Source organism: Falco peregrinus, chromosome 14 (genome assembly GCF_023634155.1).
Source record: "Falco peregrinus isolate bFalPer1 chromosome 14, bFalPer1.pri, whole genome shotgun sequence".
NCBI lineage: Eukaryota > Metazoa > Chordata > Aves > Falconiformes > Falconidae > Falco > Falco peregrinus.
This window is the reverse complement of record NC_073734.1, coordinates 7,926,629-7,941,864: the sequence shown is the minus strand read 5'-3', so window position 1 is coordinate 7,941,864 and position 15,236 is coordinate 7,926,629. Positions and strand designations below refer to the sequence as shown.

Sequence of the window (15,236 nt, the reverse complement as noted above, 5' to 3'; positions counted from 1 at the left end):
ATCCGACTCTTTACATACGATCCTCGCACTGGCAAGCAGCTCTCAGAGATGACAATTATGGTAGATTTAAAGCAGTGGTTTGAGCAGGTGGATCGTTTGCACGAACTTTCACCAAAATAGTCACATTGGTTGCAGTTTTCACTGAGTGGAGTGTCGGTGCAGGTGAGCATATGCAAATAGTCCTACTATTGACACAGTCATTGTACAAGAACAGTGCCTTGGGTCAGATGAGAAGAGGTCTCACTTGTGCCAGGCACCCTAGGAACTCCTAGAAACAGGTGGTTCCTGCAGTAAAAAGCTTACATCTAAACAAAGCTGTCCTATTAAAATGTTTTTTGCAAGTCTTTTTTTAAATATTTTTTTTATTGCAGATCCACACATATTTACAGGTATGAGTATACCTGGCTTTATTTCAGTGTAAATGTGTGCGTCAGTCACCCCTAGCAGTATATGGTATATAAAGCTCAGTGGGAACCGCCTGTAATGTTTAGTGCATAATGACCAGTCAGTTTGTTTAAGTTCAGGAGGTAAGTAATTACCAGGGCCATGAGATACTGACAAGTTGAACCTCTGTCAAAGAGATTTTTTTTCTTTATTCATGTCATTAATCAAGTGTCTTTCTTCTAACCTTCACCAAATCGCATAGTTCTGCATTGCTCTATCAACTGATTCTTAGGAGTACTCTTGAGACTTCCTAGCTTTTCATAAATAATTTTGATGATAACATGCAACAAAAGTATCCCTCAAATTGGCTAGTAATTGATAGATTACAAAAACCTTCCCTCCTGAAAGCGTTTAAACAGCAGTTCTCCTGTCAAATGCAAGCTTATTTCAACACAACAGCTCTAGAACACACGTAATGGACATGCTCACAGCAATTGTGGTCCAGCCAGTCATGCATTGTCTTTGACAACAGCCGCTACAAAAGGCATTATGGCAAAGGCTCCCAAAGCTTTCCAGTTGCAGCTCGCCTCTCCAATAGATAATCTGTGTGACTGGTGATGCGAACATACCAGATGAAAGCGCTTTCTCTTGGGCAGGCTCAGGACTCTGCTCTTAACTGCCAGCACCTCACTTGGCATGGTGACCTCTCATTTGAGAGCTATTGCACTAGGAGATGCCGCCAGAAACCAGGCTGCAGGTGTGCGCTGTGAAATGGTCGGCTTGCCACAGAGCAGATCGGCCCTTTCCCAACCTCCCTCGAGTAGAGATGAGCTTAAACTTTTAAGCACGAAGTTTTATACTTTCTCTGGGTATTTTGGTAGCATCAAGTAAAACAGCCCTGTAAACTCCTTCTGAATTCTGGACATCGGCAATACCTGCTACGATGAGTTCTACGGGTTGATGGCATGTGCGTGTATTATATAAAATATGTTTTATTTTGTTGGTCCTAACCTGGTTGTTCAAATGAGGAAATTGGAAATGAGGTCTGAGTTTTACCACTACCTTTTAAATCGCTGAGAAAAAAGCAAGTATAAATGAATGGTACCATTTCTCTTGACACGGCATCCATATTGCACACAGCATTACTGAGCTGTTAAGCGGTTTAGAGGTCTTAAAAGCGAGTTCATTTTTTCATTAGGGTTTTTTGTTTGTTTGTTTTTGTCCCCGGTAAACAATTCTTCTGCTTCGAGAGGATACTCGGCACCCTGCGCTCTTGCCGGGCTTGCACACCGACCCCGCCGTTCCCGGGCAGGCGCTTCAGGGCAGCGCGGCAGCTCCGGTGGCCCGACGAAGCCAGGGGAGCAGGAACACTAGCGGGAGCCACTGGTGAAGCGACAGCGACCGGGCAGGGGGCTTCCCTCGCCGTTTTCTGCAGCGCTTGCACAAGAGCTTAACGCCGCCGGTGAAGATGCTCGGAACGCAACCTGTAACGCGCCGTCACCTCACGGCTGCCACTGCCTCCTCTCCGTGGGAGGGACTGCCACACAGCCCCCGCACTGCCCCGAGCTCCTGTCAGCGCGGGGGACGAAAGAAAGGGGGATTTACCGCACTAACCCCCCACTTCTCCTCACGTTTTGCCCCGCGGCGCCGGGGGTTCCCCTCATGGCGGAGGGTACGCGGCGCGCAGGGCCCTGACGGCGGCCGGGTGCGCAGGTGTGCCTGCACACCTCCCGCCCTTCCCGGGCGGCGGCACCGCCCCCGGCCCCCGCCAGCCCCGGCGCTCGTCCCTTGAAGGCGGCGGAACTGGGGAACGGGGGCAGCGGGGCCGCGCGGTGGGGCACGGCCGGAGACGGGGGGGGGGAAGGCGGGGAGGGGAAGAAGGGGAGGGGAGGGGCGCCGCGGCCGCGCGCGCAGCGCTTCCCGCGCACCTCGCGCGGCCGCCGCCGCCGCTGCCCTCAGCGGCTCCGCGGCCATTGACGTCAGGGAGGGCGGCACATGACCCCCTCGGAGCCAATCGGCGGCGCCCGGGGCCGCTCCGGCGAGAGGCAGTCGGCAGCGCTCGCTCCTCTCGCCGCCTCCTCCCGCGGCGGCGGCGGCGCGCGTGGACACACACGCACACGCAGACACACACACACACACACACACACGCACACACCCCCGCCCCCCGCCCCCGCCGCGCACACACACCCGCACCCACGGCCGCACACACGCACCCACATACATGCACACGCGCGCCCGCCGCCGCAGGCTGTCGCGCACACGCCCCGGGGGGAAGGAAGGAGCCGCGGCCGGACGCCCCGCAGCCCCCGCCGCCGCCAGGAGCCCCCGCCGCCGGCTTTTGTCTGCCGCCCCCGCCGGGAGCCGACCCTCCGCTCGGCCGGCGCCCGCCCGGGAGCATGGACGCGGCGCTCTGAGAGCCGCGAGGGGGACCCGCCGGGGGCGGATTCTGAAGTTTGAATAAGGATTTTTATCGCTTCCCGTTCCCCCTTCCCCCCGCTCCCCGCCGGTGCGCTCCGGCCCCTTCCCCCATCTTCCCTGACAGATTTTTTGTCGACCCCCCTCTCCCCCCCCCAGCGTTTTCTTTTTAATCCGCCGCGTGGGGTTGGATTTTTTATTATTATTATTATTTTTTATTTTATTGGTTCTACCCGTCTCTACCGCCCGTAGAGACCGGTTCCCCCCGGGCGGCCGCCGCCGAGCGCCACCCCCGACCCGCGGGGCTGCCATGGATCGCACCGGCGGCTCCGGCGGGGGCAGCGACCGCAGGCAGACCGAGGAGAGCAAGCCGCTGCTGGGCGAGATGTCCGCTCCCGAGGGGAATAAAATGGGTGCCGCGCCGTGCCGGAGAGCCCTGCTCCACTGCAACGGCATGAGGTACAAGCTGCTGCAGGAGGGGGACATCCAGGTGTGTGTCATCCGGCACCCCCGGACGTTTCTCAGCAAGATCCTCACCTCCAAGTTCCTGCGGCGGTGGGAGCCGCACCACTTGACCCTGGCGGACAACAGCGTCGCCTCGGCCACGGTAAGAGCCCGGCCGGGCCCACCGCCACCGCCGCGGGGGGCAGCCACGGCGCGGCCCCGGGGGGCTTCCCCGCCCCGCGGGGCATCGGGGGGCGGCGGGGGGTGCCCGCGCCTTTGTGCGGCGGCCGGCCCTGCGCCGTGCCCCCCGGGGGCGCCGTGTGCCGGGGGCTGGCCGGAGGGGTCCGGAGTGCCCCCGGGGGTCCCTGTGTCCTTTGTAATCCGGCGGTATTCCGTACTGCAGTTTCGGTGAGGTTTTTTTTCCGAGCGAGTCTAGTCTTCATTATTATTGCTGTTACTGTTACTGCCTTTTGCCTCTTGCTGGCCATTTGTGCCTTTTTAAATTTTTTTTTTTTTTACTATTATTATTTTATTTTCTCATTCCTCCCTCCTCATCATGACACTGACGTGGAATCGCCACACTGAGCCATTTCTCTCCGAACCCAGAGTCAGCCGAGCTCTGGCCGCCCAAGTTGGAGGTGAGGGAGGCGGAGGATGCTTTTAATCCGAGGGCGAAGGCTGGGGCTTTGCACCGTCTTTGCTCTGCTTTGGTCTGGGCCTGTTTTTGGGGCTCTGATCAGGTCACATTCCCTGCCCAGGCACAGGCAAATGGGATCGTAAAATACGGTGATTCCTTCAGGGTTTTCTTCCTGATGGAAAATGATGCAAGAGAAAAAGGCAAGGTGGTGCTATCAACAGTACAAAAGATGTACAATAGACGGCTGCAGCCTTTAAAAATGATTTATGTTTACATGTACGGCTTAAAATTTCATGGCCGGTATTACTTCGACATTCATATAATATGTGACGGGGCTACATCCAAATTTTGTGAAATAGCAATTAACACAGCTTGCAAAACATGCTTTACACTGATTTTTAATCATTCAGTACTTCGATCCTGTTGGTTTTTTGATTTATATGCAAGTGTCTCATTTTTCTCAATGGCTTCGTTCTGGCCTTCCTATAGGACACTCGTGATATGAGAGAGTGGATTGGCTTTTGTGTGAATTTCTGTTAATGGTGTATTTCAATGGGTTTCATCCGGTCTGTGCTGTGCTCAGAGGTTGGATTTTTTCACACTTCGGTACGCAGAGACTTAGTGTGTGTAAATGCGTCTCCTGCATCACCCTCTGCTGTGGAGTATTCAAAGCAGGTTTTCAGTGGGACCTACTTTAACCTTCAGGTAGGCCAGCTGCCTATTCTCACGGAGCCCTTTTTTGTGCCACAATGACATCTCTGCTTACCATTTTCCACCGAGCTGCCGAGGATGTTTCCAAGGGAATATTTTTCTTTCTTTGATAGAACTACTGTGTAAAGGGAGAAGGAAGACTCAGTCGAGCATTGCTGGAGGAAACCCCTGAAAGACACGACCACAAGGAGCTTTTGCAGTTCTTCATTTTATTAAGATACCACCAGTGTAGAGGGGAAGTTGAGTATCAGTGGAGATGAGGCATTTTCCTGGCAGTATCCGTAGCTGATTATTTCTGAGCAGACGAGAGGGATACCGGTAGACAGAGGCATGATCATGCTTCAGATGTTAATCACTGCAATGTGGCAATACTAGGCATGAACTTGTATTTATACAGGAGACGTCAAACTCCGCTCGCTGGCAAAGCTGTCGCCAAAGAAACCATCTCTGAAAAAATTTCTGAAGTCCTATGGGGTCGTGCTTTAATTAACGTTGAGGTGTTCTCATTCCTAATTACTTCATGTATATAAATAGCAAGAAGATACTAAAACATTGTACGTACCATTGCAGGCTCCATTTTGTTAAGCAGTGCTCTTCGTGGTTGGTCTTCCGCCTTATCATTTTTTTCCAGTGCTAACTCACCAAGTAAATACCAAGTTCACAGAAATATCAGTGCTTTATTATTTCAAGTAGTGTCTTTGGTTTCCAGGGAGTAATTAGGGCACAAGGATAAGATCCGTATTCACTTGTTGCCTGAATGTATGGGTACAATTAGCAGGTGTCTTCCAGACATTGGCTTTACAATATCTAGATTTTACTTTTTTTTTTTTTTCATTTTTTCTTTTTTTTTTTTTTTTTTCCCCAGCTGAAAAGGTGTGATTTAAGCAAGATCTGCGGTAGTTTAACCCCCACTGCCTATGGAAATGGGGTACAGGCATAATGCCAAAACCTCCTGAAACTGTAGGTGGATATTTAGATGGAACTAATTTGGTTTTCCAAAACTGTAGAAAAATACCCATACCGCCCATTGAAAGTGAGCATTGGAAGCACTCAACAACTCTGATAACAAGGTCATTTTTACACATAGAACTTTCCACAGGCAGGGTCCTTTATGAGCAGCCAGTAATTAATCTTCACATCATCCCTTTGCAAATCCTCTGGCATGACGAGTTTTACTGCATTCTATATAACATGAATAAAATTGAACAGGAAAACAACATCACATTGTTTTGCATTTGAAAGCAAAAGTTGTAATGACAGCTAAATCCAGATCTGGCAAATTATATCCTCAAGTACAGTGGATAAGTTATTTGTTGATTCTAGGCACTTTCTATCCTTTTTGCTGTCACCTGAGACATATATTTGAATTAAAGTCTTCTCCCCACAAGCTCTTACTTGTCAGTGCCTGGCCTGCAATATAGGAGTTAGCATTAGTTTGCGTATGGATTATTCCATCTGCATTTTTTTCCACAAGTAGACACTGTATGTGCCCACATATAACTCTGGCCAATGAGACCCTATTTACAGATTTTTTTCTGTGAGAGGTAACTACTTCCGTTGTTTAATTAGGCAGTTACATGTTCTGTGCTGACAAGATAGCTTCCTGTAGCAGAAGCACCATGCAAGTACGCAATGGAAAAAGTGTTTGGCCATCTTATTTTAGCAGAATTTAGGGTGGAAAAAAATAATGTTCTCTACAAAGCGCTTTTTCTGACATTGTTGCAAGTGACTGTTTCAATTAAAATAAGTCTACATTAATTGAAAATGAGTAACAATTGTGTTCTGAATTGGTATATACGCTCAGTTAACAAATGGAAAGATATTAGCTTGTGGTGTGGAGAGTCCCATAACTGTAGGTGTGTTGGGACTTTTATCTGACTGATGTTGTTTCCATTGTTTGCTTCGTGTTTCTCATTTCTCAAAGAATGGGTTAAATATAGTACAGTTTCACCATTACAGTTTCACTTGCATCTTTCCCAGGCTTTCATTCTAGCTAAAGTTTTTTTGGTGAAAGTAAATGCAGTTCTATAACTTTTTTTTTTTTTAAATGTAAACACTAAAGTCCCAGTAGCAAATTTTGATACTTAGAAACTTGATTTGCCGGACAACGGCTTGCCTGGGGATGAATCTGACTTTCTCCCCTATGGGAGGAATAATGTTTATTTTATAAACACCTACCAAACTCAAATGTAGCGCCTTTACTGATTTTTTTTTTTCCAGTGAGATCTGTCCTTGCACAGCTTGAAGGGCAGTGATAGTAAAAACAAAGACAGAAATAAAATCCAATTTGATATTCCTTGTGTGATTTTTTTTTTTTTTTTAGTTGTGTGTGAAGAATAACCCTGTGACTATCTTCAGCAGAAATGTTAAAATTTAGTTTTCAGTGGTTGAAAGGTAGCTGTCATAACTGAACTTGTTCTGCCTTGTCCCTTTCATGTCTCTGCCCTGCTTTTCTCTTTAATTCTTTTACTTGCACCAGTTGGGAGTACATGTTTAGGACAATGAGTTTTAGAGTACTGAGTTGCAAGAAAGACTTGTGATACATACGTATGCACAGCAGAAAAGGAAAGAATAAGTGATTCCTTTTTGCTGGCTAGGGATGACCTCTAATTCCCATCTGGGAAGATATAACTGAAACGGTGAAGTTACTCATTAATATCCCTCAAGGAGGTGGAAACTTTAGCTTTTCATGCCCGTTTCTTGGTTTTGCCTTGGCAGGTAGGTTGAATGTAATGTGATGTTCTGTTCAGAGCTGGTGACAATCCTGGTAAGGTTTGAGTGTCTTTTAAACTTTTTTCTGTACAAAAGTGATGTGTGAGGACAGTAGTTTATTGACAAGCTAGCTAGTCGGAAAAATACTTGAAACAAGAATATAAGTGGATTAGGGAACTGCACTTATATTTTCTTCTAGAGAGAAGAATATACTGAATTAATATGAAATGATGCAGGGGCAGGATGGTCTACTTCAAACAGGCGAAGCAGAGTAGAAAATTGTCTTCTGATTGTTTTTGAAAATTCAACAATTAAGCTACTGCATGTGTTTCAGCATGCTATTACATGTCTTTCCTTCCTTCTTTTGGTAAAGATAGAGCAAAAATTCCTATCAAGCCAGACTCATTGTTTACTTTAGCACAGGTTCCCATTAGTTAGAAAAACACACTTTTAAAAATTAAATTTCCTTTGAAAAACAATTAGCTCAAGTGGGAAGTATTATGCAGAGCTCAGAAATTTCAAAACAGTCTTATAAGAAGAATTTTCTTAAAGCTTTCCTGGAAAAGGAATATTGTAGCATTATCCAAATTCCAAATAAAATGATTATGAATTAGCTATAATAATAATAAAAAAGTAAAATAAACAGTCTGTTCAGTAAACCAAGTGCTGTCGTCAAGGCCCGTGCTATTGATGGAGCTCTGCGAATGTGACTTAAAACTAGTGCGGTGGGCCTGCCATCTTTATGTGTATAAATAAGCATAAACACATAAATAACAAAGCAATTTAAGATAATTTTTTTGGATCCATTATAACAATGGAATGTTCAGTTACTGTTTAATATTTCTTCTTGTTTACTGTTGCAAATGATTGTTTTCATTTGACAAGAAGTGGTACCTGTACGGGTTTTGAGTGTACATGTTTTTGTGTATTCTGGTTTACCCTGTTCCATCCAGCAGGTGTTTTCTTCAGGCACATCAGAAAGAGCGTTGAATCTCATAATTTACATACAACCCATTGATAATTCAGAACTCTGCAAATTCACAGCAAATTGCTCCATGTCGTCTGTGCTGGTGAAATTGAGATTCTCTTTCAGAACTGAAGGCAGGCATGCGCCTGCATTAATGAAACCCAAATTTTTCTGAAGACTTGGTGATTTAATGGTATATTACTCTGTAGTGACAAACCTATTTTATTGCTGTATTAGCTAGTAGCTCGGTGTAAGAAAACCCAAAGTGATACTTCTTTAAAGCTGTTTAGTACCTATCAAACATACCTTTGAATATATAGTTCCTACAGTGGTTAAAAAGTGTATTTATAAGTCAGTAGTGTTAAGGTATGTGTTTATATGGTATAGAGCTTATATAAAATATGAAAACAGAAGCTATATTCATTGATAGAGTGAGAGCTCTCAAGGCTATGAGTGTTAACACCCAGCCAGTAAATTTTACATGTTTAGGAGCATAAATAAAAAGGATACTCAGAAATACTTCTGCCTCATTTTTCGTTTTGGCTGGGGAGTAAAGATATGGTGCTAGCCACTACGTGGTGGTAATAGTCCCCCTGAGGAAGCTTGTAAATTGCCTGTGGTCCTCAGTGGGGACCTGATCCTACAACAGAACTGGGACTGGAGGAGCTCAGCCGTCCCTCATGGGGCTGGGCCTCTGTGGAGCTGTGAGATCATTTCTTTTTTGTAGTGGAACATTTTAACTAGTGATGGGAAGAGTCTGCTAGAAGGTCGAAGTTGGGGTGTGGTTCTCCTTAGGAAAGGATGTGCTGCCTGGAGAAGCTGTGGATGCCCCATCGTTGGAAGTGTTCAAGGTCAAGTTGGATGGGACTTCGTGCAACCTGGTCTAGTGAACCCCATGGCAGGTGGGTCGGACTAGATAATCGTGAAAGCTCCCTTCCGACCCAAACCGTTTTATGATCCTATGATTCTGTGAAACACCAAAAGGACATTTAGTTTTTCAGAGGTGAAAGGCTAGGCTGAGAATCCCATCTGCAGCGACGTTCCGGTTTGCAAGCTTAAGTTTGCACTGTTAGCAAGAGTGGGAGGACAGGGGCTCAAGCCTCGGTCCCACCAAAATCATTGACGGAACTGTGTATGCTGAGGGATGCTTTTGAAGGAAAAATGTGGTAGGTTTAGTACAGCGAGAGGAGTGATTTTTTGCAGCCGTTTCATTTATTGCATAGAATTTGTTCGTACTTCTGAAGTTCCTAAATAACAGGTGAGTTTTAACGTGGTACAGCAAAAAGGCTTCTCTCATTTCCTTCTATGTTAGTAAGCATGACTGGGCTAATGGGGTTTTACTCATCTCCCCACATAGCATTTGTGAATGAAAAGAGCTACCTCAAATAATTCAAGCCTTTTGGAGTCTTTAGAATTAATTAGGTTGTGGGTTGCATGGGTAGATTGTGGCGTGCTTGTTAGTGTTTTGAGCAGTGCTAGGTGCATCAGGTTTGTTCTGTCTCGGCATGTGTTTATAGGTATGTAGTGCTTAACTCCATAAACAATCGTGCGTTTGAAGGTGATTAATACTCTAACATGTGCAATATATGTAGAGCTCTTGTGCATGTGTGTGCACTGAATAAATAACTTTTTCACACCATCTGATGATGCAGTGCCATTGGCAGTAATGCTGGCTTAGTAATGCTGGCCTCTGCCGTTCTTTCCTGCATCTGTGCCATACCGCGTCAATATGTCTTTTGTACACGCTTAACAGTCTGCAGGGTCAGGTTGAGAAAATCTGTGTGAACTGGCTGGGGAATGATTTCTCTGTTTTAACCTTTTGCAGATCTATTGTCTTTTAACCGGATCAGGGAGCTGATCTGTTTCAGCATATAGTCCACCAGGCTGTTGAGGAAGAAGAGAGGGGGAAACATGGTAGGCTGGAATTGCTGCCAAAAACAATGTATTATTAAATCGTTGCATAAAATTTTCCTGTTTTGCACAATATTTAAGAATGCAGGGGCAACACCAGGAAAAGGAAAAGACAATTGAAAAGCATACGTTATAACCGATCACGTCAGTGGAGGGTGAAGTTTTAGCTCTTGTGGTCATGGAGGAGAACATGAAGGAGTCAGAACCAGGTGCTAAATTAAAAGGCCTTCACTTCATAGGCTTAAAAATTAGGGGAATTTAACAATACTCTCTGGTTTTGGAGGAGGGGGTCTTGTTGCAGGTTTTCTGGACATTTGATGTTACCAGTACTGGCATTTCCAGTACTTAATTTCTTGTCTTTGCCTCTTGGGCTGCCCCATGACTGATGGGACAGGGCCAATGGAGTGCAAAAACACAAAAGCAGGTGACATGCCAGGTCACAGACTGTGGTGTCCAGGGCATGAGTTCATGGTGAAGGCTATTTCCTTTTACTTTAATCTGAGTTTTCAGGATGTTTTGAAATATTTTTAAGCCTTTTTTTTTTTTTTTTTTTTTTAGAAATTTAGGAAAAAAGGCATCTGTTTTTTTCTGGATTTGAGCACATCTGCTAAATGTGTGCTGTTACTAATTGAGCCCAAGAAACTCGTCAAGTTGCAATGACTAAAATCTGAACTGGAAGTACACTTGGTCACGTACATTCTTGGTCTCGCTCTGTTGAAATCAGTAGGGTAATTTGAGGAGAGGGATTACCATTCATTGCCTGTAATGTGAATGGCAGGATGTGCTGTTCAGAAAGCCAGAAAGGTTCAGTGAAAGATCACGGTGCAGCTTTCAGGTTGCCTGCTTGTTGGGGGAGATGGCCGACTCTACTCTTAGGCTTGTACAGCTCTCCTCAAAACAGAGCCCCACTTTTTTTTCCTTGGGTCGGCAGATCTCGAGGCGTTGGGCAGCCTGCGCTAGGAGTGGCTCTTGTATGAGTGAGAGGCTTGCTGGAAATTTCCCTGTTAGACAGAAACAGTGTAGAAGCTGTCGCTGCTTCACCCATTTTACGCCAACATTTAGGCAGCACTGTCCCGGTGGAAAGTGAGTTTGTGCCATTATTTTCGTCTGTGGGGAAACTCTGGGCTAGGGACAGAGAAACTCGGGAGGACTGCTCACTGCGGGCTGAAAGCCCTGGCAAGGACAGCAGCGAGCACCTTCAAGATGTGACAGACCATGGGACCAAGTGCTTCCTCTGCACCTTCATATCTGGCAAGCCTGGGGAAAACATATGCGATTTGCTACGGTGTAGTAATGTTTCATTATTCGGTAGAGTCATGGTGGACCAGCAAAGGTAATTACTGACAGGACAATTTTGTTTATTTGTCTTTGTTGGTTTTTTTTTTTTTTTTTTTTTTTAATTTGCATCCCCATAGCTGAAATGTCAGGGTGCTGTGGGAGGAGTGTGAGCCGATGTCCGTGATGCCGGGAGGTGCAGTCTGGCTTGCTGAGCACCCCTGATTCAGACTGCACCAGCGTGCATGCCGTTCTCATTCAGAATTCCTGGAAAGGTCCTTCTAGCTCCCGCTGCTGCTGCTCTGTGCGGCATGCGCCAGCTCCCTCCTGCCTCTCTTCCCCAGACAGTAGAGCTTTATTAAAAAAAATACGCTGCTCACTGCAAATTGATCGCTTTTCCCCCATTTGGTCTTGAAATTTGCTGGAATACTGCTGTGGTGTGTGGTCCTGGCTGAAGCTTGCGTGAGGGTGAATCCTCCACAGGGGTAGCTGCCCCCAGTTTCTTGGAAGCGTAGGAAGGTGGTGCTGCTGCTTCTGCTGTTGTCTTGCTTGATAAACACATCCATAGCCATTTTCACTTTGGAGGCAGTGGCAACGTGTGAGGTTTAAAATGGGATAAGCCTTTCATGTGCTGGGCCCTTGGAGTGTTGCTCTCCCTTTCTGCTCAGGATTACCACTTGTTTCAGCGGTAAGAGCTCTTGCGCTTTTCAAAGTATCTTGCAGTTTCCCTAAAGTTCTTGTTCCTGTGACCAAGAGGTTGCATGATTTTCTCATTGGATGGAAAATTTAAAAGGAAAAATGGCTGTCACTGTCATTGAGGAGAAGAGTAATAACTAGGGCTTCAAAAAAGATGAATAAAAAATGAATATCCAATGCTTCTCAAACTCCAGATTTCTAACTTCATGATACTAAGAATGAGGATGTTGAATGCATGCAACTCTGTCCCTAAAGGGCTTTTGCTTCTTGGATTTCCAATGCTTAAAGAAATGCTGAATAAAATAAAATCTTTTTCTCCTTCTTAAAAATTTTAAATTCAAATCTTGAAGTACAGAAATGGATTTAGGTTTTGTAAGGTTTTGTTTACAAAGATGCCACATGTGGTACAATAAATATTGCCTGATGAAAGCTGAGATTAAGCTAAATCAGAGGGCTTTTTTTGAGAATACATAAATGCATTTCCAAATATCATTATTTTATATTTATATTTTATCTAGTATTTTTCCTAGGCCTAAAGAAACTGTGTTTGCAAGCGAAATAAGAAGTATTTCTAAGAGAAAAAAAATATTATGTTGTATGTATTTCTGAAGTATATAGATGTCTATGCATATTTTATGGATGAGGTTTGTGATCGTGTTAACCCAAAGGTAAGGCAAGAATTCTGTAAACAAAAAAATTGCCTCATTCTTTATTTATGTCTAGACAGCAAACATCTAACAGCAAAATTAAGTAATTGCATGTGCAGGTAGACAGTTTGGATAATTTTGAAAAGAAAACCTTTGTTTTCTTAGACCTCCTGAAGATACCCATGATGTGTCTTCCCAACAGTACAGAGCAGGGATTTCTCAATGGTAAAGCTGCGATTGTGCTGTTTTTTATGTGACAGTGGCCCGTTCCTCTGAGTCTTTGTCTGTTTTGGCTATTGGAACCTAAGCTTTTGGGATCGACAGGTGTCTCGTACCATGTTTGGTTCCTGTTGTAATGGGCTTCCATCGTACCATGAAGTGTTTTGTTTGCTACTGTAAAACAAGTAGTGCATATTGCGAGCCGGCTGTGTTTTTGCTTTGTTTGTGCAAGCACCTAAAAGAAGGCTGAATGACTTTGTTAACCATTTTCAAGGATAGGCATTATTAATAGTAAAGCAGAAACTGCATTTAAAAAAAGGTGTCTGAAACTTGCCAAGTGGAATTCAACTTTTTAATCAACATACTAAGGATGTGTATGTTTTTTTCCATAAATATGAATGTCTTTTTGACCGTCTGTGAACAAAAAAAAAAAAGAGGGATTATTTTTGGCTTTTAAAATGATCAGAAAAAATGATTTTTGGATGATAGTATAATGACTTCATTCTACAAAACTCCTTGGGTTTCAACGTCACTGTGCTTCAGCTTCTTGAAGTGCTTTATGGTTAGTGTTTTATACATGGGGAAAACAAAGAAACAAATAAGTATGGATCAGATTTTTGGAAGTGTCAGTTACTCAGTTGGTGTATACATCTGTGGTTCACTCTGGAGTGTCTTAGGTTGAACACCAAGAATCAGTAGCATGTTGTGCCTTGCCCTAATGTTCATGATAAATGACTGGTAGGAGTTGGAGTGGGAATGAAGTTTCTTTGCTTTGGCTACCAGGCGGCATCTTCCCTCCTGTTTTTGATGGCTATTCATTTTCTTAATGGTTGTAAATCTCACGAAAAATCAGTGGAAGTGTGGGAGAGTGACTGACAGCAGAATGTGGCCCAGGGTGTCATGCTCTTCTTACTACCCTTCAATCTTCCTGCAAAGAAAATTTCTGTCAGGGAACCAGGTGCCAATCAGTTCAAGCCTCTCGCTTTCTGCAGCGTGCATGCTTTGTATATTCTCCTAATAGTCACTTCCGACAACCTACCACTTTGCTTTTGCTTTAGAGGCTGTTAAGATTGAATTTAGAAGTAGAAAGTCAGGGAAACCTTGACTGCACTGAAATTTTCAGGATGTGAGTGCGTTTGCAAAGTTACTATAGAAGCATGGTGTTGTGATCCGTTTTTGAAAAAAGATCAGCAGTTCTCTCTCCCTTCTCATACCTTGGATTTACTATACAAACTTTCTGATGTTGAGTTCTTAAATTTAGGAATCACTTGAGAAGAAGATGATTGCGGTGGCATCTCAAAGCACTACGTTTCTCTCTACTGCAATGTAAGCTGTAAGAAGGTAGAAATTTATGTGGACTTTTAAATAGTGGATCTGTTAGCTATTGGTGTAAGCTAATGCAATTCTGCAGTTTTTTGTTTGTTTGTTTTTTTTTTTTTTTTTTTTTTTTTACCATCTCTGCAGTTGTTCTAGTTGGGGAGATCTGAGTGTGGAGTTATTCCTGGCAGTTTGAAAAGTTGCACAATGAGAGATTTCTTTGCCCTGGCTGTTACAGTGCCAGGCAGGGCACTGGGTGTCAGTGGTGAGGAGCTCTGGGTGTGTGCTTTCCTTGGGTGCTCTGACTGTAGCTGTGGTGTTCTGCTGTCTGATACTCAGCGAGTATCTTGGCTCTGAGAAAGGAAGGAAGGGACCAAAACTGTGAAAGGCCCAGTGATGCTTTGAAGAACAGCATTTACTTTTGCAGCAGAGGAGATTGCTGTCTACTCTGCTGGACTGTGTTGAATGAGATGTATCCTTACTGCTCGGTAGTGAAATGCCCATAGTTCTGAGTACCTGTCGATTCCTTGTGGAAGATGATTCATGTTCCTTATCCAATGCTAGTGTAGAACAGCGAGTTTTATTTGGATGTCTGGAGAAAGGGAAAACAATGTCATGTTACAGACGTTGTTCAGTCATTGTTTAAATGGGAAGAAAATCTACAAAATAATTGCTGTAAACTTCTACCTTTAGTAAATAGGTTATGGTAGCATGATCACGGAATTGGAAAATGAGCTCCAACTTATTTCAGTGTGGGAATACTGATACTTTTTCACATATTCCTTACAAAGCAAAAGCATTTTCAACTGTGTGGTAAGGGCTCAAAGTATTATTCCTGATCGTTTTTGTTACGAAATGCAGCCACTTTTCTTTCCTGCTATATGGAAGTGAGGAACATTGA

General features: G+C 44.6%; 1 protein-coding gene across 1 annotated transcript in view; it reads left to right on the top strand.

The window, feature by feature from the left end:
• Positions 1-2,425: 2,425 nt before the first annotated feature.
• Positions 2,426-15,236, top strand: part of CMIP (c-Maf inducing protein) — a 139,073-nt gene continuing 126,262 nt past the window's right edge. The window contains exon 1 of the mRNA XM_055819207.1: positions 2,426-3,406. Within this exon, the coding sequence (XP_055675182.1) occupies positions 3,110-3,406 (297 nt within the window). The 5' untranslated portion in view covers positions 2,426-3,109. The remainder of the gene's footprint in view (positions 3,407-15,236) is intronic.